This window comes from Felis catus, chromosome B2 (genome assembly GCF_018350175.1).
Source record: "Felis catus isolate Fca126 chromosome B2, F.catus_Fca126_mat1.0, whole genome shotgun sequence".
Lineage (NCBI taxonomy): Eukaryota > Metazoa > Chordata > Mammalia > Carnivora > Felidae > Felis > Felis catus.
The window spans coordinates 27,714,038-27,741,582 of record NC_058372.1 but is presented as its reverse complement, the minus strand read 5'-3'; the positions used below and the strand labels follow the sequence as shown (position 1 = coordinate 27,741,582).

At 39.5% G+C, this 27,545-nt stretch overlaps 1 protein-coding gene across 1 annotated transcript in view; it reads right to left on the bottom strand.

The window, feature by feature from the left end:
- LOC123385740 overlaps positions 1-27,185 on the bottom strand; it is a 37,311-nt gene extending 10,126 nt beyond the window's left edge. The window contains exons 1-2 of the mRNA XM_045058643.1: positions 27,090-27,185; positions 23,716-23,824 (exon numbers count right to left, since the gene is read on the bottom strand). Coding sequence (XP_044914578.1) covers positions 23,716-23,824; positions 27,090-27,185 — 205 coding nt within the window. The remainder of the gene's footprint in view (positions 1-23,715; positions 23,825-27,089) is intronic.
- Between the last annotated feature and the right edge of the window lie 360 nt (positions 27,186-27,545).

Genomic DNA, 27,545 nt, shown 5'->3' with positions numbered 1-27,545 from the left:
TGTTGTGCTCCGGTGTCAACAAGGAAGTCAACAGGGGTCCCCTCCACTTTAAGAGTTACCCTGGGTTCGGGGAGAGGGTCCGAACTCCGACTCCCCTAATCACTTAGTTCATCTAGCTCTAGGACTTTTACTCAATCAGTCTTGCTTCCCTTCCCGCCGGCCCTTTTTGGACAATCTTGGGCCCAATGCCCTATCCCCTTGCAGTATGCGCACTGATCCTTCTGCAGCCTCTGCTTCTCCCCCCTTGGTGGTTCCTTTACCTTTTCTTGCATCATCTGCCAGCTGCCGGAGATGGTGGTCTCGTTCCTCGGGGAAGTCAGCAGTGGTAGCTAGTAGTATTCTGGCCAGGTCTCGAGTCTGCTTACTGCTGGCAGCCGCCATGACGCGAGCCTGCTTGTCCTCAGGAGTCTCTCGGTTATTATATACCTTTTCGGCTACCACCAGTAAGTCCTGCAGACTTTTTTCTCCTAGTCTATCTATTTTCTGTAATTTTCTCCTAATTTCTATGGCCGATTGGTTTACAAAGGCCATGATAACAGCTGCCTTGCTTTCCGGAGCCTCTGGATCCATGGGGGTATAGGTATGGAATGCCTCCATGATCCATTCTAAAAAGGCAGCCGGAGATTCAGCTTTTCCCTGTTGTACATTTCCTACCTTGGCCAAATTGGTTGGCTTTCTAGCAGCCATTCAGAGACCCCCCATTAGAGTCTGGCAGTAGACCCGGAGCCTCTCCTTACCTTCTGACATGTTGAAATCCCACTGGGGCTGAGTTAAGGGGAAGGAGGCATCTATCTGAGCCTGGTTGGTGGTGGGATTCCCGTCTGCGCCTGGAACTAGTTTTTGGGCCTCATTGAGGATTCTTTCTCTTTCTTCAGTCGTGAACAGGACCTGCAAAAGCTGTTGGCAATCGTCCCACGTGGGCTGATGGGTAAAAAGAACAGAGTCTAATAAATCAATAAGCCCTGCCGGTTTCTTGGAAAACTTAGGATTCTGAGCTTTCCAATTGTAGAGGTCACTAGTGGCGAAAGGCCAATAGTGATGGGGCTGATTCCCCTCCATGTCTGGGGGTCCGGCGGCTCACAGGGGCAGAAGAGTGGAGTCGGCAGTGGAGGTGGATTGCTCCCTCTGAGCCCCTCGTCTGGTAAAGGGCAGGCTTCCCACTGGAGCGTTTCTGCCTCCTGCTCTCAGAACAGCGTCTGCCTCCCCCGGAGGGGGAGGATAGTGTTCTTCCGGCATCCTAGAGGGGTTATACGGGGGAGGAAAAATTAATTCTTCTTCAGTACCCCCCTGTAAGACAGGGTAGAGGGGTGCTGAAGGCTGGATAAGACTTTTCTTCTTCTTTGTCCCCTGCAAAGCAAGAATGGGTTTTGGCTCCGGAGGGAGCGGGGCTAGGAAAGGCTTAAGCCAAGAGGGTGGGTCTTCTACAAGGTCCTGCCAAGTGATAATGTAAGGGAGATGATCAAGATGGCCTGTCTTAGGCCGAGAGATGATACTCCTGACTTGGTGGATGGTAGGGAGGTCGAAGGTCCCCTCTGGTGGCCATCCGACATTGAAAGTTGGCCACTCGCTAGAACAAAAAAACTGCCACCGACCCTTTCGGACTTCCACGCTGAGGTTGTTAGTTCTTCCCCTCACATCCTTAAAGTGATCAATCATAATACTTAGAGGAGTAGTCTGAGTCTGTCCCATAATGTCCGTCCAGTAATTCCACAGAGCAAAACAGAGAAACACAAAAACAGACAAACAGAGGGCCCCTAGAAAGTCTTCCAACTCCATGGAAGCAAAACTGAAAGCTAGTTTAGACATTTGAGGGGATTCCACGTCCCTCCAAAGACGACGGCCTCACGCTGACCAGCGGGAGCGACCCGCCTCATCTCAGACCTTTGAGGGCATTCCACGTTCCTCCAGAAGGGAGAATTGGAACGTCTTCCGAAACTCCCAGCCCGTGGTCCTCCAGTGCATCCACTTAGACTGCGTCGGGCACTACCAGAATTCCAGAAATGAGCTCACACAGAAAAGACAGAACAAACAGACAGACACTAACCGTGGCCAGTCAGGCTCTCCAGGTCAGGGGTCCCTCAGGGGTCTTGGGGATCCCGGACGAGCCCCCAAATGTTATGCCCAGAATTCGTGATCCCCAAAGACCACCAGGGAGCTGAGTCCGATGCAAAAGCAAAAGAGCTTTTATTCAAGCTAGCTCGAGCTCAGTCCCCTACCTGCACTGACGCAGCGGTGAGATACTGGGGAGAGAGAGCGAGTTTCAAAAGCGCAAAGGTTTTATAGGGGTCTAGGGGCAGCCGATTGGCTGGCGAAGGGTCGTGGCCTCGGCCGATTGGCTGGGGAAGGGTCAGAGTCCTGTTACACAGGTCGCTGGGCGTGTTTTGATCAGGAAGTTTGAACGGGTGAGTGGGAGGTTACTCAAGGGGAGGAGGCGCGATCTGAGGTTTCTGTGATTTTCCCAGAAAAGGGGTCATGTTGGGGACATAGTCACTCAAGGTGGAGAACACAGAACAAGATGGAGTCGGCCAGCATAGGCCCGCCCTTTCAATCAGCAGGATGCGGTGAGCCCAGCATCCTCCTACTCCGCCATATTCCCCCCAAATTCCATCTAAGTCTAACCTTTAATGTTTTATACTCGAGTATGGTAAGTGTGACAGCATGGTTCATTTTTAATCTTATTGGAAATATGACTTTGGGCATGATTTGCCCTGTCTCAATTTTCTTATCTGGAAAATGGAAAAGAATATCTAAAGTGGGAAAATTTATCATTTTGAGGATATAATGAAATCACAAAAGGTGTGTGCCTGGCATGTGATAGGTGTCCAATAATGTTAGCTCCCTCTTCCCCCATTTTGAAGGACTCTTTCAGAGGCTTATTTTTTGTTTGTTAATGTTAGCTCTAAAATTGTGTGGGAGGGGATAAAATTGTTTCCAAAAAACCCCCCACATTTTTAAAACAGATACAATTTTAGACTGTGGGTGATGATGAGGTGTCAATGTAGGTTCATCAACTGTGACACACATATCACTCTGGTGAGTGGTGAGCGCTGTTGATAGTGGGGGAGGCTGCATATGCAGGGGGAAACAGGTTTATGGAAATCTCTGTGCTTTCCACTCAATTTGATGTGAACCTAAATGTGCTTAAAAAATGAAGTTGATTTTTTTTTCCTTCCCCTCCCCCATGGGTTTCTGTTAAGTTTCTCAGGATCCACATAAGAGTGAAAACATATCTTTCTCTGTATGGCTTCACTTAGCATCACACTCTCCAGTTCCATCCACGTTGCTACAAAGGGCCATATTTCATTCTTTCTCATTGCCACGTAGTACTCCATTGTGTATATAAACCTTTTGGAATGAGCACTGGGTGTTGTATGGAAACCAATTTGACAATAAATTTCATATATTGAAAAAAATAAATAAATAAAATATAAATGAAGTTTATTTTTATTTTATTTTTTCAATGAAGTTTTTTAAAAAAATTTTAATGTTTATTTATTTTTGAGAGAGAGAGACAGAACACAAGCAGAGGAGGGGCAGGGAGAAAGGGAGGCACAGAATCTGAAGCAGGTTCCAGGCTCTGAGAGGTCAGCACAGAGCCCAAAATGGGGCTTGAACTCATAAACTGTGAGATCATGACCTTAGCCGAAGTTGGACACATAACCTACTAAGCCACCCATGCACCTCTAGTGAAGTTTACTTTTAAAAAGAGAGAGAGAATATAAATATAAAGACAAGCTGAAGGGAAAATTTTTTAAAAGTAATTTGTAAAAAGAAGGTATAATGCATGAAGATGAAGGGAAACAAAAATACAGATGCCACAGAACCACAGACCACAGACCCTCTACTCCCACCAGTAAGTCAGGGGACAGAGTCACATAAAATATCAATAGAGAAGCTTACAGCTTCGTGTTTTATCACCTCTCACCAGTTGGTTTTTGCCTGTGTGCACACGTACCTACATGAATTTTAACTTGTAATCTGAGCAGGAGTTTTTGGTGGCTTCTTCCATATTTTGGTCTACCTAAGTAAGAGTTTACCTGGATCTTATTAAGTTATAGTCACCCTAGTAACTTTACTTAATTCAATATTTTGATATTTTTAAATACACAAAACATGTTCTAACAGTAAAGACTTAGGATTCAGTGACTGCCACAAAGCCTCAGGCTAACTTTCACAGGTAACAAAAGGTTATGAAGACACAGCTTGGGAGTGGGGAGGGGCTGGTAATAAAATCTAATTGGGTATTCTTTATTGGGTAGCTTCATTTTGTTTTAAGGAGAGGATTTTAGGCCAGATAATGACAGTAATGTATTCAACTTATGTAGAAAAGTGTTTCAGATGATATTAATAGACTTAAGCTATGTTTACATTTTATATTTGGTGTACAGTTCCCTATGGAGACAAAGCCTTAAGCTGAGATTTCATGCTACTCTTCTTTTTCCACCTAGATCAAAAATACAATAATTCAGTGCTTCAGATATACTTTGGCAGCAGATTTTCTGAGCATTATGAATGTTTATATTTCCCAGCAGCAGTTTCAGTGTTTCCTGGGGTTTTAATTGTTTTACTTTGTGAACTGTTGAATAAACTTAAGCCATCATCATTATAGTACAAAGTTCAACACTGCTGTAATATACCTCAGCATCACATTCATACTTGCCCCAGAATGGTGGTGGAAGCTGTGCAAGTGATCTGCATACAGAAAGTCTAAATTTCTTGCTGAAAACATTTAAAATGTAAACCTTACTGCTTAGTATTAAGTAGATGATTAATGCCTGTGTTGAATGAATAGAATTCAAAGCAGGGGTCAACCTCTGTCTCCTGCTCATCTCCTGTTGCATTCACTTTTTCAAGGAGGTGACTCACACAATTTTATTGGTGCCCCAATTTCCCCCTATTCTCTTCTAAAATTTTTTTTAATGCTTATTTATTTTTGAGAGACAGAGTGTGAGTGGAGGAGGGGCAGAGAGAGAGAGAGATAGGGATACAGAATCTGAAGCAGGCTCCAGGCTCTAAGCTGTCAGCACAGAGCCCGATGCAGGGGTCAAACTTACTGACTGTGAGATCATGACCTGAGCAGAAGCTGGACGCTTAACCAACTAAGCCACCCAGGCACCCCTTCCCTCATTCTCTTCTAAAATTTCCTGTGTACATATCCATGGTAGGTTGGCTTCCTCATAAGCAGACTGCCTCTGGAGATGCAGGGCTTTGGACCTTCCCAAGGCCTGCCTACAACTGAGGCAGACCCTGAAGGAGCTGACAGCAAGGTATTTCAGCTCCTTTGTAGTCCTAAGGAACATTTCTGTTTATGTAAACTTTTGAGTCTGTAAATTTCCCTATTTTGCGCATTCACATGAATAGAACCATATGATATGTGGTATTTTGTCCTGATTTCTTTCACTTAGCACATGTTCTTGAGTTTCATCCATGCTGTAGAATGCATCAGTACTGCATTATTTCCTCTTACCAAATAGTATTTCATTTTATGCATTTTTTTAATCCATTCATCAGTACATGGAAATTTTGGTTATTTCCACCTTTTGGCTATTATGAACATTCACATACAAGTTTTTGTCTGGATAAATGATTTTATTTCTTTGGGGTATTGACCTAAGTGGATTTCCTGGGTCATATGGTAAATCAACATTTAACCTCTTGAAGAAATGCCTCAGACTATTTTCCAAAGTGACTGTGCCATTTTATATTCCCACCAGCAGGGTGTGAGGGTTCTGATTTCTCCACATCCTTACCAACATCTGTTATTATCTTACTTTTTATATTTTAGCCATCCCATGCATTTAAATTGGTCTTTCATTATGGTTTTGTTTCCATTTCTCTGATGATTAATGGTGATAAGCTCAGGAATCTTTCATGTGGTTATTGGCTATTTATACATTTTCCTTAGAGAAATGTCTATTCAGATCCTTTGCTTATTTTTAATTGAGTTACCTATATTGATTATTAAATTGTAAGTGTTCCTTATTTAATCTGGATATTAATTTTTTATCAGATATATGATTTATAAATATTTTCTCACACTTTATGAGTTGTTTTTTTTTACTTTATTGTTATTAATGCATAAAAGTTTTTAATTTTTCTGAAGTCCAATCCATCTATTTTGTTGTTGTTGTAGTTGCTGCTTATGTTTTTGTTGTCATTTCTAAGGATTCTTTGTCAAATACACAATTATGAAGATTTGATCCTCTGGTTTCTTCTAAGATTTGTGTAGTTTTAGCTCTTACATTTAGATTGTTTCATTAGATTGTTACTCCACATTGAATTAATTTCTGCATATGGTGTGAGGTAAAAATCTTTGCTTTGGCTATCCAGTTGTCCCAAATTATTTGTTGAAAAGACCATTATTTTTCTCTTTGAATGGTCTTGAGACAATTGTTGAAAATGTGTTGAAAATTTTGTTGAAATGTGTTGAAAAATTGAAAATATGTATGTTTATTTTTGCATTCTCATTTCTATCACATTGATCTATATGTTTCTCTTCATGTCATTATCATGTTGTTTTGACTATTGTTGCTTTGTAGTAAGTTTTGAAATCAGGAAGTGCTTGAGTCGTATTTTACTCTTCCTTTTCAAGATTTTGGGCTATTCTATGTCCACCAAAATTCAATATGAATTTTATAATCACCTTGTCTATTTCTACAATGAACTCAGCTCGGATTCAGATTGCATTGAATCTGTAGATCACTGTGGGGAGTATTGCCATCTTAACAATGTTAAGTCTTCCAATCCATGAACATGATTTTTTTTCATGTTTTTAGATCAATTTCTCCTAGCAATATTTTGTAAATCTAAGTGTATAGTATTTCATTTGTGAAATTTATTTTTTATTTGATAAACATTTATATTTGTAATATGATTGCTGTTGTAGCAATATTTAGCCTCTACCCATTATATAATTATCCTTTCATTTTTGTGGTTAGGATAATTAAGTTTTAGTTTCTTAGTAAAAACTTACTAAACCTTTACTTACTAAAACAAACGTTTATTGTAGTACAATGTTGTTTGTATTTATTATATGTGCATTAGATCTCTACAGCTTATTTACTACTCATTGTAAGTTCATGACTTAAACATCAATTTTGTTCCTACACCTCCATTTCCTCATAACCATCGTTTTATTCTCTGCTTTTTTCATGAGCTTAACTTTGTAAGACTTTACATATAAGTTATATGATATAATACTTGTCTTTCTCTGACTCATCTTATTTAGCATAATGTCCTCAAGTTTCATCCATGTTGTTGCAAATGGCAGAATATCCTCCTTTCTGTGCCTGAGTATTCATGTGTGTGGCTGAATATTCTTTTGTGTGTGTGTGCATGCATGTGTGTGTGTGTGTATAACATCACTTATATTCATTCATCCACTGATGAGGATTGGTTGTTTCCAAATCATGATTATCGTGAATAATGTCGCAGTAAACAGGGGAGTGCATATATCTCTTCAAAACCCTGTTTCTACTTCCTATGTGTATATACCAAGAAGCAGAATTGTTAGACTGTATGGAAGATATAATTTTAATTTTGGAGGGACCCTCCATATTATTGTCCACAGTGGTTGGATCAATTTATATTCCCACCAAAAGTGTAAGGGTTCCCTTTCCACAGCATCCTTTCTAGTACCTGTTGTCACTTGTCACAAAATCTCATTGTGATTTTGATTTGTATGTTAAATTTATTCTTAAGTGTTTAATTTTTTTTTAATTTTTTTAATGTTTATTTATTTTTGGGACAGAGAGAAACAGAGCATGAACAGGGGAGGGGCAGAGAGAGAGGGAGACACAGAATCGGAAACAGGCTCCAGGCTCTGAGCCATCAGTCCAGAGCCTGACGCGGGGCTCGAACTCACGGACCGCGAGATCGTGACCTGGCTGAAGTCGGACGCTTAACTGACTGCGCCACCCAGGCGCCCCTTAAGTGTTTAATTTTCTGATGTTACTTTGAATGCCATTTTTTCTTTTTAATTTCACTTTCAGATTGCTCATTAAATTGTACAGAAATGTAGTGGATTTTTTGTATGTTGATTTGCATGCAATATTGCTGAATTCAATTGTTACTTTTAATAGTTTGTCACTGTGTATAATGAATCAAATACTTCAATTAAATTAATAAATAATTAATTAATAGTTAATAGTTAAAAGTTAATTAATAATTAATAAATACTGAATTAAATACTGCGAAGTTAGCAACTGAATCAACTTTGTCAAAAGTCTAGAAAGTCATCAGAATTTAAAGCAACCAAATGAACACTGAATCAAGAGAAAAGCAACCTAAAAACATCTCAGAATAGGCAGGAAGTGAAAGCTAAAGCAGAGTTGCAAATAGCCTGAATGAGCATTATAGGAGTCTCCTAACACAGCGATAATTTACAAATACTGGAGAGGGTTTTTATTTTCTTCTTTCTTTTTTATTGTTTTGGGAGGGCTTCAGATGTTCAAGGAAGTATCTGTCAAAACATAAGCTAACCGGTCTTATTAGGAAGGTGGCAGCATAGGAGGACGCTGGGCTCACCGCGTCCTACTGACCACTTAGATTCCACCCACATCTGCCTAAATAACCCAGAAAAATGCCAGAAGACTAGCAGAATGGACTCTCTGGAGCCAAGCATAGATGAGAGGCCCATGAAGGTTAAGAAGGGTGGAGAGGCGATGCACTCTACATGGACTGGCCAGAGGGAGCCAGGGCAGTGGAGGGGCAGCCTGCCCACAAGGCAGATTCCCCGAGTCTGGCTTGCAAAGGTGGAGGCGCCAGACGGAGTGTGTTCTGACAGCCAGCGGACATAACATCTGGAATGTTATAAGTCAACAGCTCTGCTCTGAGAACAGGAGGACTAGAGGACAATGGGAGGGAGATATGTTGACCCCAGAGGACAGAGATTGGCGGAGGAACAAAAGCGCTGGCCAGTGCCATCTCCCTCGCCCATCCCCCAGTCAAAATCCCAAAGGAAACAAGTTCCCAACAGGGAACTTGCTAGCACCATGCAAACACCCAACGCTGTGCTTCTGTGGATCCATCCCTTGGACAGGTTGGCCTGGCTCCCTCCCAGTGCTGGAAGGCCCCTCCTGCAGAGGATGACCAGCAGCAAAGTTAGCTAACCCTGTCTCTCCCACCCCTAGCACCTGTGGGTCCACCCTAGCTAAAACGCCAATCCCATCACAGCAGACTCACAAGGCTGGCAGTGTGCAAGTAGACCAGACAAAGGTCACACCACTCCACAGTGAGTCCTGCCCCTGGGAGAGGGGAAGATAAGGTACACACCAGTCTGACTGTGGCCCCAGTGGTGGGCTGGGGGCAGACATCAGGTCTGACTGCGGCCCCCCCTACCAACACAAGTTACTACAGACAACACAGAGGAAGAGCCCTGCAGTTCCACCCCACTCCAGGGACTATCCAAAATGATGAAACAGAAGAATTCTCCTCAAAAGAAATTCCAGGAGGTAGCGACAACTAATGAACTGATCAAAAACGATTCAAGCAATGTAACAGAAAATGAATTTAAAATAATAGTGATAAAATTAATCGCTGGGATTGAAAAAAGTATAGAGAACAGCAGATAATTTATTGTTACAGAGATCAAGGGACTAAGAAACATTCAGGAGGAGCTAAAAAATGCTATAAATGAGCTACAAAATAAAACGGAGGCGACGACAGCTCAGATTGAAAAGGCAGAGGAGAGATTAGGTGAATTAGAACATAAAATTATGGAAAAAGAGGAATTTGAGAAAAAGATAAAAAAATCCAGGAGTATGAGGGGAGAATTAGAGAACGAAGTGACACAATTAAATGTAATAACATACACATAATTGGGATTCCAGAGGAGGAAGAGAAGGTGCTGAAGGTATACTTGAAGAAATAATACCTGAGAAATTCCCTGATCTGGGGAAGGAAAAGGACATTGAGATCCAAGAGGAACAGAGAACCCCCTTCATATGTCACTTGAACCGATCTTCGGTATGACATATCATAGTTAAACTGGCAAAATACAAAGATAGAAAATTCTGAAAGCAGCTAGGGATAAACAGGCTTTATAAAGGGAGACCCATAAGACTAGTGACAGATTTATCTACTGAAATTTGGCAGGCCAGAAAGGAATGGCAGGAAATCTTCAATGTGATGAACAGAAAAAATATGCAGCCGAGAATCCTTTATCCAGCAAGTCTGTCATTCAGAATAGAAGGAGATATAAAGGTCTTCCCAAACAAACAGAAACTGAAGGAATTCATCACCACTAAACCAGCCCTACAAGAGATCCTAAGGAGGATACTGTGAATGAAATGTTTCAAGGACCTCAAAGTACCAGAGACATCACTACAAGCATGAAACCTACAGACATCACAATGACTCTAAACCCATATCTTTCTAAAATAACACTGAATGCAAATGGACTAAATGCGCCAACCAAAAGACATAGGGTATCAGAATGGATAAATAAACAAGACCCATCTGTTTGCTGTCTACAAGACTCATTTTACCTGAGGACACCTTCAGATTGAAAGTGAGGGTATGGAGAATTATCTATCATGCTACTGGAAGTAAAAGAAAGCTGGAGTAGCCATACTTATATCAGACAAACTAGACTTTAAATTAAAGGTTGTCACAAGAGATGAAGAAGGGCATTATATCATAATTACAGGGTGTATACATCAGGAAGAGCTAATGATTGTGAATGTCTATGTGCTGAAAAAGGGAGCCCTTAAATATATACAACAATTAATCACAAACATAAGTTTGTGATAAGAATGTGGTAATTGCAGGGGACTCCACTTACAACAATGCAAAGAACATCTACACACAGGATCAATAAAGAAACAAGGGCCCTGAATGATACATTGGATCAGATGGACGTAACAGATACATTTAGAAGTCTGCATCCAAAAGCAACAGAATATACTTTCTTCTCAAGTGAACATAGAACATTCTCTAAGATAGATCACATCCAAGATAGGTCACCAAACAGCCCTTCATAAGTATATAAGAATTGAGATCATACCATGCATACTTTCACCACAATGCTATGAAGTTTGAAATCAACCACAGGAAAAAGTCTTGAAAACCTCCAAAAGCATGGAGGTTAAAGAACACCCTACTAAAGAATGAATGGGTCCACCAGGCAATTAGAGAAGAAATTTAAGAATATATGGAAACAAATGAAAATGAAAATACAGCAATCCTTTGGGCAGCAGCAAAGGCCGTCCTGAGAGGAAAATACATTACAATCCAGGCTTATCTCAAGAAACAAGAAAAATCCCAAATACAGAATCTAACAGCACACCTAAAGGAAATAGAAGCAGAACATCAAAGATACCCCAAACCCAGGAGAAGAGAACTAATAAAGATCAGAGCATAAATAAACAATATAGAATCTAAACAAAATCTGTAGAGCAGATCAACGAAACCAAGAGTTGGTTTTTTGAAAAAATAAACAAAATTGACAAACCTCTAGCCAGGCTTTTCAAAAAGAAAAGGGAGGTGAGCCAAATAGATAAAATCATGAGCGAAAATGGAATTATTACAACCAATCCCTCAGAGATACAAGCAATTATCAGGGAATACTATGAAAAATTATATGCCAAAAAACAGGACAACCTGTAAGAAATGGAAAAATTCCTAAGCACCCACACACTTCCAAAACTAAAACAGGAAGAAATAGAAAACTTGAACAGACCCATAACCAGTGAAGAAATTGAATCAGTTATGAAAAATCTCCCAAAAAATAAGGGTCCAGAACCACATGGCTTCCCTTGGGAATTCTACCAGACATTTAAAGCAGAAATATTACCTATCCTTCTCAAGCTGTTCCAAAAATAGAAAGAGAAGGAAAACTTCCAGACTCATTCTATGAAGCCAGCATTACTTTGATTCCTAAACCAGACAGAGACCCAGTAAAAAAAAGAGAACTACAGGCCAATATCCCTGATGAATATGGATGCAAAAATTCTCAAGAAGATACTAGCAAATCAAATTCAACAGCATAAATAAATTATTCACCATGATCAAGTGTAATTCATTCCTGGGCTGCAGGGCTGGTTCAACATTCACAAATCAATCAATGTGATACATCACATTACTAAAAGAAAAGAAAAGAACCATATGATCCTGTCAATCGATGCAGAAAAGGCATTTGACAAAATTCAGCCCCCGAGAAGGTCGGGATAGAAGGAACATACTTAAAGATCATAAAAGCCATTTATGAAAAGCCCACAGCTAACATCATCCTCAATGGGGAAAAACTGAGAGCTTTCCCCCTGAGATCAGGAACACGACAGGGATGTCCACTCTCACTGCTGTTTAACATAGTGTTGGAAGTGCTAGCATCAGCAATCAGACAACAAAAGGAAATCAAAGGCATCAAAATGGGCAAAGATGAAGTCAAGCTTTCACTTTCTGCAGATGACATGATATTATACATGGAAAACCAGATAGACTCCACCAAAAGTTTTCTAGAACTGATACATGAATTCAGCAAAGACGCAGGATACAAAATCAATGTACAGAAATCAGTTGCATTCTTATACACTACTAATGAAGCAACAGAAAGACAAATAAAGAAACTGATCACAAATGCACCAAGAAGCATAAAATACCTAGGAATAAACCTAACCAAAGATGTAAAAGATCTGTTATGCTGAAAAGTATAGAAAGCTTATGAAGGAAATTGAAGAAGAGACAAAGAAATGGAAAAACATTCCGTGCTCATGGATTGGAAGAATAAATATTGTTAAAATGTCAATACTACCCAAAGCTCTCAATGCAATCCTAATCAAAATTGTACCACCATTCCTCTTTTCACCAGCTTAGAACAAGCAATCCTAAAATTTGTATGGAAACACCAAGGCCCCGAATAGCCAAAGTAATTTTGAAAAAGACCAAAGCAGGAGGCATCACAATCCCAGACTTTAGCCTCTACTACAAAACTGTAATCATCAAGACAGCATGGTATTGGCACAAAAACAGACACATAGACCAATGGAATAGAATAGAAACCCCAAAATTAGACCCACTAAAATATAGCCAACTAATCTTTGACAAAGCAGGAAAGAATATCCAATGGGAAAAAGGCAGTCTCTTTAACAAATGGTGCTGGGAGAACTGCACAGCAACATGCAGAATGGAACTAGACCACTTTCTTACACCATTCACAAAAACAAACTCAAAATGGATAAAGACCTGAATGTGAGACAGGAAACCATCAAAACTCTAAAGGGGAAAGCAGGGAAAAACCTCTCTGACCTCAGCTGCAGAAATTTCTTACTTGACACATCCCTAAGGTCAAGGAAATTAAAAGCAAAAATGAACTATTGGGGACCTCATGAAGATAAAAAGCTTCTGCACAGCAAAGGAAACAATCAACAAAAGTCAACCAACGGAATGGGAAAAGATACTTGCAAATGACATATCGGACAAAGGGCTAGTATCCAAAATCTATAAAGAGCTCACCAAACTCCACACCTGAAAAACAATCCAGTGAAGAAATGGGCAGAAAGCATAAATAGACACTTCTCTAAAGAAGACATCCAGATGGCCAACAGGCACATGAAAAGATGCTCAACGTTGCTCTCATCAGGGAAATACAAATCAAAACCACACTCAGATATCACCTCACGCCAGTCAGAGTGGCTAAAAGGGACAAAACAAAACAGGAGACTATAGATGCTGGCAAGGATGTGGAGAAATGGGAACCCTCTTGCACTGTTGGTGGGAAAGCAAATTGGTGCAGCCGCTCTGGAAAACAGTGTGGAGGTTCCTCAGAAAGTTAAAACTAGACGTACCCTATGACCCAGCAATAGCACTGCTAGGAATTTACCCAAGGGATACAGGAGTGCTGATGCATGGGGACACTTGTACCCCAATGTTTATAGCAGCACTCTCAACAATAGCCAAAGTATAGAAAGAGCCTAAATGTCCATCAACAGATGAATGGATAAAGAAATTGTGGTTTATATACACAATGGAATACTACATGGCAATGAGAAAGAATGAAATCTGGCTTTTTGTAGCAACGTGGATGGAACTGGAGAGTGTGATGCTAAGTGAAATAAGTCATACAGAGAAAGACAGATACCATATGTTTTCACTCTTATGTGGATCCTGAGAAACTTAACAGAAGACCATGGGGGAGGGGAAGGGATAAAACAAAAAGGAGGTTAGAGAGGGTGGGAGCCAAAACATAAGAGACTCTTAAAAACTGAGAACAGACAGAGGGTTGATGGGGGGTGGGAGGCAGGGGTGTGTGGGTGATATATATTGAGGAGGGCACCTGTTGGGATGAGCACTGCTTGTTGTATGGAAACAATTTTGATAATAAGCTTCATATTAAAAAATAATAAAAAATTAGTCAAAAATCCACTATTACCACAACTTTGTTTTTTAACTCTGCATGTTCTTTTCTACAAAATTTAATAGACTGATGTATTTAAAAGAGTTATTACTTTATATTTTGGGACGGACAGTATATAAAGATCTAATTCTGGCCACATCAACAACCCCCAGTATGAGAACAGAGATGTAAAGAGGCAGAGTTTTTGTTATTAAAGTTAAACTGGAATATATTTAAATGAGTGTGTTCTAAGTTTAGGGTGTTTAATATGCTAATGTAATGCTGATGGAACCCACAAAGGAAATACATATGGAGTATACACAAAAGAAAATGAGAAATTAGTTTAAACATTTCACTGCAAAAAATTAACTCAAAAGAAAACAGTAATGCAAGGACAAAAGTGTCTAAAGCATATGAAAAGCAAATAACAAAGTGACAGAAGTAAATCTCTCCTTATCAGTTATTACTGTAAATGCGTTAAACCCTCTAATCAAAGGACAGATGTTGGCACAATGAAGAGATATATGTTTCCTCAACTGTACACTGTTTACAAGTGTCCCAGTGACACAAATAGGTTGAAAGGATGGAAAAAGATATTCCATGCAAATAGCAACCACAATAGTATAGTTGGCTATACTAATATCAGACAAAATAGACTTAAGTAGAAAAATAAGATTAAAAGAGACAGAGAAGGATGTTATGTTGCAATAAAATTTCAGTACAGCAAGATGTAATATTTATAAACATTTATGCATCTAATTAGAGACCATTAAAATATAAAGCAAAAACTGATAGAAATGAAGGGAGAAATAGTTCTACAGTGGTAGTTGGAGACTTCATTACCCTGTTCACAAAAATGGACAGAACAACTGGACAGAAGGTAAGTTAGGAAATAGAGGACTTGAACAACATGATAACTAGATATAACAGGGCATGTACAGAACATGCTCTCCAGCAACAACAGAATACACATTCTTCTCAAGGGCACACAGGACATTTCCTGATCTGCCACCCAGGTTGATTGGGGCTCTGTTGCTGTTAGAGGAGGGTGAGGCTAGGACACTCACTGGCTCAGTAGTGGTTCATCTGTTGTGTGGTTTGGGTAGGGTGCAGGGCACTTTCCCAGCCTACTATGGCATGAGGTGGGCAGATCATGCTCTCTGGTGCAAGCAGGCTAGAGACAAGGCATCAAAAATGGTGCCTGTCAGCTCTGTCATCAGCAAGTTAGGATAAGTGCAAAAAATGGCATCTACCAGTGCTCTGTCCCCAGATGAAATCCCTGAAGGTTCCTGCCTCTCTGGCAGCCATGTTACAGTTAGTAAGTGGGTGTTCCTCACTTATGGTCTAAGAACTTTTAATCTTCTGTATTTGCACTGGATCTCAGGGTAAGTGGGTTTGCCTGTGATCCCTTTAAGAGTGGGATCTCCATTCCCTATAGTTCAATGATTCTCCTGGTATTAAGCCCCATTGATCTTCAAAACCAGATGTTTTGTGTATTGATCTTTCCAATGTCAACTCCTAGGGTTGGGGGAGCCTTGTATGGGGCACAATTCTTTCACTCCCTGAGAAGGAGTTCCATATTTTTAGGATCCCCCCAATTGTGGGGTCACCACATTTGTGCGGAGTCACAGGCTTCTATTCTTTTCAGTGTGTATCTTTTCTCTTTTGTTGTGGAGTCATTTTTCATCTATTTTGCAAGTCCTTTTTTGAGGAAAATTATGCCATATAGAGCTATAAATTTACTGTGTCCTTAGGAGAAGGTGAGTTCAGGATCTTTCTTTCTTTCTTTCTTTCTTTCTTTCTTTCTTTCTTTCTTTCTCTTTATTTTTCTATGTTTATTTTTGAGGGAGAAAGAGAGAGAAAGAGCACAAGCTGGGTGAAGGGCAGAGAAAGAGGGAGACACAGAATCTGAAGCAGGCTCCAAGCTCTGAGCTGTCAGCACAGAGCCTGATGTGGGGCTCGAACTCATGAACCATGAGATCATGACCTAAACCAAAACCAAGAGTCTGACGCTTAACCGACTGAACCACCCAGGCATTCCAGTTCAGGATCTTTGTATGCCACCATCTTGAACACCCTTCCCCCAGCAATTACTTTTTAGAAGCTAGCATTGAGAATTTTGCATTATTGGATAATGAATTTGTTATATTTAAAATATGTGTTAATCTTCGTTCTGGAACACAGTTACATTGCTTGGAATCAGTTTGAGTACATTGATATTTTCATTTAAGTTCAGTTAAGGTAGATCCAGACTATCCTCAGTATATAGGGCTGAAGTGAGCCCATTTTGGAGTCAATATTCTGAGAGTTTCACCTTGTGTCTTCATATGAGCGGTTCTTTCCACTCTGGCTTGTAGGAGCCCTGCATTTACTCTGACGATTACTCCCCTAATTTTTTCCATTGGTGTTGCCCAGCTTGGCTGGTTTTCTCATAAGTATGTGCAGATCACTATGAAGAAGAACCCTCCACAAGTATCTGGAGTGCATTCCTTCATTCCAGCTGTTTACTTTCTGGCATTCAGCTTCACAAATTCCAATTGCTTAAGTCTCTGTTCCTCCATCAGGCCTGAAAATGGAACTCTCGAAATCATGGTTTTACCATGCAGAGGAATATTGTACAATTCTATAAAAAGAAGGATGCTCTCAGTGGGAATATTGAACAATCTCCAAGGTCTGCTTCTAATTGTAAAACAGCAAGTTTCATGAATGGAACAAGGAAGAAAAAATGGGAATATAGTTTCACGTTTTCTTGTATTTACAAAAAGTAAACAGGATGTTTATAAAAGATTTACTAAAAGTGGTTATGTCTGGGTGTGCAGGTGGGAAAATGAATTGTTGAAGCAGGGTAAAGTATGAATTTCCACTTTATGTCATTTGACAGTGTTTTGATTCTTTGATATGAACCCAGAAATTTTTAAAAAATCAATGTTGCTAGTTATCAAATGGAAAAGAGTGAAAGTGATTTTTTATAACATACCACTCAAAAAAATCAATTCTAGGTAAAATATGTAAATATGAAAGGCAAATTTATAAAGGTTTTTAGAGGATTATATGGAAAATATCTTTACTTGCTTAGAACAGAGACAAACTTATTATAAAAGACAAATATATACAAATAGTAAATAAAACAGCTGATAAATTAGACCATGTTAACATTTAATAATTTAATTTTAACTCAATTCATTTTATTATGTTTATCAAAAGATAATTTTAAAAGAAAAAAATAAAAACTGGGAGAAAATTATTTTTATCATATAAACTAATAGTTTGTCTGCAAAATATATAAAGAGCTCCTTTGAATTGACAATAAAAAGACCACCTAATCGGAAAAAAATAGGCAAAAACTTCGAATAATCATGTAAAGAGGGGGAAACATGAATAGTCCATGGTCTTGTGAAAAGATGTTTCACTTGGCTGGTAGCAGGGAAGGGAAAATTAAGACCATGGTGACATTTCATTCCACTTGCACCAACTTCACAAAATTAGTCAGGTGGAGCTGAAATTAGTGAAAGTGTGCAGGGGTGCCAACTCTGACCCATTGTGTGTGAAGGTGTAACCTGACAAAAACATTTGGAAAAGGTCTGGACTGACTTAGAAAACTTGAATATGTTTATACTCTATGAACTGACAACTCTATTCCCAGATACGTAACCTTGAAAAACTGTGGACCATGTGTACTGATAAAGGACATTTTCAACTTTTAACATTTGTGGCCCCTGCTCCTGGACTCCTAGGGAAGCTATACTTTTAACATTTACCAAGTTCAAAATGACTCCACAAACCTTAAAGCATGGGCTCTATTTCTGCCCTGAGCACACATTGTATGGCTTTGGTAAAAAAAAAATAAATAAATAAAAATAAATAAGTAAATAAAACCAAAAGGAGCACTCCAAACATAAAGATAAGGAAAAAATAACTTTCTGAGTTCCCATAAGGTTAACGCCTTGCACATACTAAAAATCTAAGATAGTCTGTAATTTTCTGGAATGCTTCCATCTTGATTATTTGTAACTCTTTATGTAAAAAACATATATAACCTGCATCAAATGCTCCTTCTTTGAAGAGCTTCTTTGTGAAGTCTGTGTATCCCAGGAAGATATCCTAACTTAGGCTTGAATAAAACTTTTTCCTTTCTCTTTGAAATTTTATAAAAAGGTTTATTCATTTTGCATAAACAGTACCAAGACACATAAGCAACAAGACCCATAGCAACACTATAACAATGGAGAATCTACACAATTTATAAAAGCAGCACAGTCAGCATGAAACTGGAATCCACTCAAATGGCTATCAATAGTAGAGTGCATAAATTGTGATTAATCATACAATGAAATATACAATAATGAATGCACATGAACCACAGTGGCACATATCAACATAGATGTATTTTAATAATAATTTAGTCAAAAGGCGAGTCAGATAAATATGCATATACAATATAAAATTCCAGTTAAATAAAGTACAGAAAAAAAGAAAAATATACTATGTGAATGTATATTATCTATCTATCCATCTATCATCTATCTATCTTCTGTCTATCTGCCTATCATCTGTCTTTCATCTACCTAAATATCTTAAAGGAAAGCAAGGAAATAATCAACAAAATATTCAATCAAGATAGCAGTTAATTAGTTTGGAAGGTGATATATACAGAGGAGCTATAATGAAGCTTCAGTCTACATTATTGGAGATATTCTATTTCTTAAGTTCTTTGGAAGATACATAGGTATTTGTTTTATTATTATTTAAATATCACATGGATATGATTTTTACTCTTGTGTGAAGAATATATTTCACAAAAACAATTAGTAGGGTAAAGTCTTACATTTTCTCATCAAGTAAGTTTTTTTCTTTTCTTTTTCAGGTTTTACACCATTATTTATTTTATAAGGAGAGATTTGAATTAAACATTTCATATTAACAAATTTAAATAAACTTGAATGTTTAACAAAAAGCTTAAATTGATCCCCACACCAATGGAACAGTAAAATTTATAATTTGTAATTTATGAGGAAAATTTTCTTTCTGAGTCATAATTTTTTTCAGTCAACAGCTTCAATAAATTTATATTTTGGGTGCCTATTGCTGGTCAGGTTTCCTAGGAAGCTGACTTTGTTATAGAGATTACCATGCAGGATATTTCCTAAGGAAAGGTATCAGAACTGACACGTGCAGAAAAAGGTGGGCAGCCAGATGGGCAGAGGGAGAAGTTGGGCTTTGGTGTAGTCTCAACAAAGGCCTCAGCTGACCCCAATAAGAGGATGTGTGGAGCTAGGACAGCCCTTCACAGTTATTCCAAATTGGGGTGAAAGGGCGGGGGCCTTCCTGTCATGTTAACATCATTGGATGCAAGCTGTTCCCATGACATTGTTCAAGGTAGGCCCCTCCAGCTGAGGGCAGTGCCTGGAGTGGGGACAAGTGGGGATGACAACAGCAGCACTCCAAGAAATGGGGACATAAATCTCTTCATCTCTCAGATCTGAAGGGGAAAGTCAGTAATGCGTTCCAGCTTCATACTTCCTAGAGGTAAGTTCAGGTGTTAGATGCCCTGGGGTGTCAAGATGGATAAAGTCTGGTTCGGGGCTGGGATGGGGGATCATCAGAGGAGTGATGGAAAACTAACAAAGGAGGAAGACACAGATAGAGCTCGGGAACTACAGAAAAGGCTTGAGAAGTCTGCTTTGAGGAATGAGCTGGAGGCAGGAATCTGGGTGGAAGCTGGTTAGAGAATTCTCTCCAGAAACTCTGGAAGCTGGTAGTAAGAGGTGACAGAGTTTTTGTTGTTGTTTGTTTATTTGTTTGTTTTTTAGGGTTAAGGTTGACCAAGGGAAAAGGGCGTGAGGCCAGGAAGGAAAAGAATGTAAGGACTCTGTGTCTTACTGGTTGTTCTGTGACCTCTGCCCCCTTTCTCCCTCTACTCCCTTTCCATACTCCCTTCTTGCCAGCTTCCTAGCAGTATGAGTCCAGGAACAGGATAGAGCACTGAGGGAACAGAAGTGGATCACATGGTATCTTTAAGGTGGGGAATGAAATGTGAGGCAACCAATCCAACCACTGATGAGTAGATAGACAAAATGTGGTCCATCCATACAATGGAATATTATTCAGTCACGTAAAGAAATGAAACACTAAAACATGGTATGACATGAATGAACCTTGAAAACGTTATGCTAAGGAAAAGAAGCCCAGTTGTTGTATGAAATGTGCAGAACATGTAAATCCATAGAGACAGAAAGTAGATTAGTGGTTGCCTAGGACTTGGGGCCTAGAGTACTGGGAGGAAGTAGGAACACAGGAGTTCTTTCTGGGGTGATGAAAAATGTTATCAAACTGATGGTGGTGATGGTTGCACAATTCTGTGAGTATGCTAAAAACCATTCAGCCGTATACTTTAAATGGGTGAATTGTGTTCTATCTGAATTATATCTTAGTAAAGTTATTATTAAAAAGAAAGTGAGAACATGAGAACCAAGTCCACAGTAGAGATGTATATAGACTGGTAAATATTGTTTTTTCTCTTCTCTTTTCCCTTTATTTCTCTTTTCTCTTTTTTTCTTTCCTTCTCTCTGCCCCCCTATTCTCTCCTTCCTCTCCTCCCCTCCTCTTCCCTCCACCTCCTCTCCTTTCCACTCTTTTTTTTTTCTTTAGTCTAGGATCCTCTAGCATATTAATCTTTCTTTTCCACAGAGCAGTGCTGAAGGACAATGGCCTGTTGCAGGGCCAGGGAAGATCATGGTTGCCACTCCCTTCTGCACACATCCTCCATATATTCTCCATCAACTCACCTCTCAAATCACCCTAAAGGAATGTAGGTTCAGAAGTAGCATAGGTATAGTAACAAAGCTATAAGAACATTCTTGATATGAAAATGTAACTGCAAGACCACTCCCTAGTTGCCCATTCTAAGCACACATACCCGTAAACCCACTTTATTTGGACTCTCTAGAGATGCCTTGTTTTCAGGGTTCTCATGTCTTGTACCTTGCTATTTTGCACAATTGGAAATACTGCATTATTTTCTGAACACTCCCTCTGGATACCCTTCGGTCCTGTCTGAAATGATGTGCTGGGTCATTTCACCATGCCTATCTTGTCTTCCTCCCCCCTGCTACAACATTGCACTGAGACGTACAGCACTGCCTTGCACAGGATGGGGGCTCAGTAAATACCTGCTGAGAGGCTGAATAAATCCTGACCTTCAGCATCCCTGGAGAGCCACATTTACTACTTACCTCCATGGGTGCTGCACAGACCCAGAGTAAACTTGAAGCCAATTAATGCCTGTACAGAAGTAAAAGACCTTATTTGTAACCCATATCAGATGTTTTCTGTGCATGTTAATTTATTACCTATACCATTTATTAAATATGCTCTATAAGTGCAATATAAAATAGGAAACTTGTAGAACATATAATACTGGTGTAATAGTTTTAGTCTGCATTTGCTAAGCATTTACTACATGCCAGATGTTCATTAATGCTTTCAATCTTCACAACATACTATAAGAAACACACTATTGTTATTCTAATTTTTTATTAAGATTTTTCTTTATTTTTTATTATTTATTTTTAATTAAAATTTTTTAAAATATAATTTATTGTCAAATTGGCTTACATACAACACCCAGTGCTCATCCCAACCAAGTGCCTTCCTCAATGCCCATCACCTTTTATTCTAATTTTTTAAATAAGAAAACAGACTTCAGATAAATAGAAGATCCCTGTGCTCCATAGCCCGTAAGTTCCAGGAACACTGGAAACCCATGTCTTTCTATAGCTTGGAAGGAAGAGAACACACTTCTCCCTTTGCAGATTGCCATTTCCCATGTGCCTTTGACTTCCAGGTGTCTTAGTGCTTGCCCCAGGAGCTCTGGCATCCTTTGGCATGCCATGGATACGATAGCTCCAATGTACCTATGTTCTGTGCTCAGCACCCCATCCTCAGTTCCACCTGCTTACCACTCACCTGCAGCCTTGTGTTTCTCTATCAGGCATTGCAAAAAGGTCCACCTGGCTCTCACCTCAGGTGGCCTTTTCCTTCTCTTTCTTTTCAACATGCAGCAGAAACTTCACTATTTCTTTCTTTTTTTTAATGTTTATTATTTATTTCTGAGAGAGAAAGAGAGAGAGAGGAAGAGAAAGAGAGCACATGAGTGGAGGAGCAGAGAGAGGGGAACAGAGGATCTGAAGTGGGGTCTGTGCTGACAGCAGATAGCCCAATGTAGGGCTCAAACTCATGAACTGTGAGATCATGACCTGAGCCAAAGTCAGAGCCTTAACAAACTGAACCACCAAGACCCTCCAGAAACTTCACTGTTTCTTAGAGTTAAACTGTTTTGGCTCAGACTCCAAGCCAGACCACAACATGTGTCTTGCCAGAGAAAGGAGACTCCTACCACCTTCCTTCTCCCCCAACAATGGTCAAGACCCAACTACCTGCTTTCTGTCTATCCCATTTTATACCAGAAAGTCATTTTTTTTCTTTCAGTTTTTCACCAACCACCTTCCCCAGAATTAAGTCAATGAGTTTGCATTGTCTGGTTCTCTTTGAAGCTTTCTGTATGCATACATACCAAAGAACAAAAAGGAAAAATTCAGAAACATATCACAGCTGGGTGGCTCAGCTCATATTGTCACAGTTCGTGAGTTCGAGCCCCACGTGGGGCTCCCTGCTGTCAGCACAGAGCCCACTTTGGATCTTCTGCACCTCCCTTGCTCATGCTCTCTCTCTCTCTCAAAAATAAATATTTGAACACTGACTTAAAAGAAAAATAAGCTGATGTCAATATACAAGTAGTAGAACATTGGCTTAACTGGCAAGACATTTTCAATACTGATGAATTAAATAGTATGTGAGTCTGCTTGGCTTCAATAACAAAGTACACAAACTGGGTGGCTTAATAACAGAAATGTACTGTCTCACAGTTCTGGAGGCCAGAAGTATAAAATCCAGGTTGTCAGAGCTGGCTCCTTCTGAGGCTGTGAGGGAATCTCTTCCAAGCACTTCCACTGGGCTTGTAGCTGACCATCTTCTCTTTGTGTATTTTCACATTTCCTTCCCTATATGCATATCTCTGTGTCAAAATTTCTCCCTTTTATAAGGATATCAGACATATTGAGTATGAATATGAGTGGACTGTGAATATGAATGGAATTGGATCGAATAACTTGATTACATATATATAAACCTATGTCCTCCAAATAAGGTCACGTTCTGAGGTACTAGGGTTAGGACTCCAACATATCTTTTTGAGGGGACAAAATTCAACTCATAACAGTTATCAATAGTGGATTTCCCTTGGCATCATAATTCTTCATTTAGAATTAGCTTTGAGGTACAGTTAAAAGAGATGCACTCATCATCCCCTGTGTACATAGACATACACAGAATCTCCAATTCTGCCACAGCCTTTTGCAGGGTGGGCCTTGTGGGCTGTTGGCTGTTTCTGTGGCCATAAATCAGTAGGGAGACCTCTCGGTCATTAGGGGACACCTAGACAGGTGACAGGTTCCATGCAGATGAGTAAAAGGTAGTTCCTTTGGCGCTTTCTGGGACAAATCTGAAATGTAGAGAAGATACTAATGGCTATCTCTACTTGTACTCAACAAGTATTTGTAAACATGGTGAAAGCATCAAGGAGATTGGGTGGAAGTTAAGCAATTCAGTAGATCTGAACAATCCATAGTGGGATAGTCATGCTTTTTTTCAACTGTGACATTTTCTCAGTTTATCATAGTTTATATTTTTAAAGAAGAAATCTTGAGAGAAGCATTTAATGTACCCTTTAGTGAATCTTTAACCCTAAGCTGGCCACAGAGAAACATGAGCCCCTAGACCAGGGAACTGCCTATATCTGACCTATCCATTCCTAGTTGCCCAACTGAGTCAGAAACATTTGTTAGCATGACTGAAAGTCCTTTTGTGTTATGTTTTCTGGCCTGGCTTACACTGTTTTCTGGGAAGCTGTCCACTGACAATGGACTTGCTTTACAGAAATGATCAAAGACACCATCTTTAACTGTACGGTCTTCATTTCTGAGAATAAATACTAGGCCTTCCAGCCTCTGCTATTATATGAAACTATAAATGGTGCTGTGCCCTTTGCTCACCTCCAGCTCCTAATTCTGATCTTATTTATCTTTCAGAAACAAGCACTTGACAATAATTCCAAGAATTCTATGCTACTTACATTGGTAGAAAATCCTTTTATTTTAGTATGTATGGTTTGTAGATCTGCCCCTGAACTGAACTGTTAATTTTTTTCAAGAATATGTAATGTTTAGAGCTCAAGAGGGAAAAAAGGTTTAGAATAAAATACCCCCGGTAGGAATTGCGTCAGGCACAATGATTACCAGGGTCCATACATGCTTTTGTCTTTTGTCTTCCAGTTTCATAAGATACACAAAAATGATAACTGTATGCTCTTATTATTTGTCCTATAAATTTCCATGACACTGTGTTTTTGTGTGACAATGTTTTTGTCAATCACTGTTCCAGATAAGTCTTTGTAACAATTGGGCTAGTTTATCTTTGTCTTACTTTAGACATAGAGAATGCATGTTAAACTCATTCATCTGCCATCTTCCTATACCAGTTAATCTTGCTGCCATACTTTTGAAAGGAAAACAAACAAGCAAGCAAACAAACAAACAAAAACCCTGCTAGTAATTTTTTTAAAAGAGCTGTATGGTGTTTTATCCTACTCCTCCACCCCACTCTTCATTTAGAAAATGTGTTATTTAAATTTTTTTAATGTTTATTTATTCTTGAGAGAGAGCATGAGTGGGGCAGAAGGGCAGAGAGAGGAAGACACAGAATCCAAAGCAGACTCCAGGTTCTGGGCTACCAGCACAGAGCCTGATGCAGCTCTCAAACTTACAAGCCATGAGATCATGACCTGAGCTGAAGTCAGAGCTTAACTGACTGAGATACCCAGGAAACCCAGAAAGTGTGTTATTTTTATTGCTATTTTTTCTCAGTAGCATTATATCTGTGCCATTCCAAGGTACAGTGACATCGGATTGGACACAAGGTAATAATGACAAAGTCTCCACTCTCTGAGTTCAATGTGTTTAGATCATTTATGGGACCAATCTAGACAAATAGTTGACCTCCTGCAGGTGAGATGTCCTGGACAGTAAAGTTCCTCTTTTTGAACGATGGGGAGGTCCTTTTCTGTGTCTGCACCTTTCATTTTACCAGGAACAGTGTGAAGAAAGAAAAGCCCATATCTGTGTTTTCATAGCCTCCATCCATCTCAGGCCATTTTCTCTCTCCATTTCAGCCAGATCTGTATCTGTGAGCCTCCCTCTTAACAAAGCAATCCATAGATTCTTTCAAGCCTTATCTGATTCTGGCCCGAGTCTATCAAATTTTACCAAGGGAGAAATCCCAGAATAATTCTTAAAAACAAAACACCAATAACAAACTTCTCAAACAAAAGGTAAATATATGGCATTGTGTTAGGGCTGGGATGTGAAAGGTGAAATACAGGAAGGGGGTCAAGGTCCTAGGTAATCACTCTGAGGGTTGGGGGGACCTATGTCTTACCTGGAGGGCACTGTGTTGAATATCAAATGGGACCCACATTAAGTGCTTATTTACTGTTTTTTTTTTACTTATTTACTGTTTATTTACTGTTTTTTTTTTAATATAATTTATTGTCAAGTTAACTAACACACAGTGTACACAGTGTGCTCTTGGTTTTGGGGGTAGATTCCCATGATTCACTTACATACAACACCCAGTGCTCATCCCAACAAGTGCCCTCCTCAATGTCCATCACCCATTTTTCCCTCTCCCCCATTCCCTCCATCAACCTTCAGTTTGTTCTCTGCATTTAAGAATCTTATGGTTTGCTTGCCTGCCTCCCTCTCTGTAACTATTTTTTCCCCTTCCCTCCCCCCATGGCCTTTTGTTAAGTTTCTCAAGTTCCACATATGAGTGAAAATATATGAGATCTTTCTCTGACTGACTTATTTCACTTAGCATAATACCCTCCAGTTCCATCCATGTTGCTGCAAATGGCAAAATTTCATCTTTTCTCACTGCCAAGTAGTATTCCATGGTATATATAAACCACATCTTCTTTATCCATTCATCAATTGATGGAGATTGAGGCTCTTTCCACAATTTGGCTCTTGCTGAAAGTGCTGCTATAAACATTGGGGTACATGTGCCGCTGTGAATCAGCACTCCTGTATCCTTTGGATTAATTCCTAGTAGTGCTATTGATAGGTCATAGTGATAGGGTAGTTCTATTTTCAAATTTTTGAGGAATCTCTACACTGTTTTCCAGAGCAGCCGCACCAGTTTGCATTCCCACCAACAGTGCGAGAGGGTTCCTGTTTCTCCACATCCTCATCAGTATCTGTTGTTTCCTGAGTTGTTAATTTTAGCCACTCTGACTGGTGTGAGGTAGTACCTCAGTGTGGTTTTGATTCGTATTTCCCTGATGATGAGTGATGTTGAGTATCTTTTCATGTGTCTGTTGGACATCTCGATGTCTTCTTTGGAAAAGTGTCTATCCATGTTTTCTGCCCATTTCTTCACTGGCTGTTTTGTTATTTGGGTGTTGAGTTTGGTAAGTTCTTTTATAGATTTTGGATACTAACCATTTATCCCGAATGTCATTTGCACATATCTTTTCCCATTCTGTCAGTTGCCTTTCAGTTTTGTTGAATGTTTCCTTTGCAGTGCAGAAGCTTTCTATCTTGATGAGGTCCCAATAGTTCATTTTTGCTTTTATTTCCCTTGCCTTTGGAGATGTGTCCAGCAAGAAATTGCAGCCGCTGAGGTCAAGGAGGTTGTTGCTTTTCTTCTCCTCTATGGTTTTGATGATTTCTTTTCTCATGTTTAGGTTTTTCATCCATTTTGACTTTATTTTTATGTATGCTGTAAGAAAGTGGTTTAGTTTCATTCTTCTGCATGTTGCTGTCCAGTTCTCCCAGCACCATTTGCTAAAAAGACTTTTTTTCCATTGGATACTCTTTCCTGCTTTGTCAAAGATTAGTTGGCTATACAATTATGGGCCTAATTCTGGGTTCTCTATTCTATTCCGTTGGCCTATGGGTCTGTTTTTGTGCCAATACCATACGGTCTTGATGATTACAGCTTTGTAGTAGAGGTTAAGTCTGGAATTGTGGTGGCTGCTACTTTGGTTTCTTTGGTTTTCTTTTCAACATTACCTTGGCTATTCGGGTTCCATACAAAT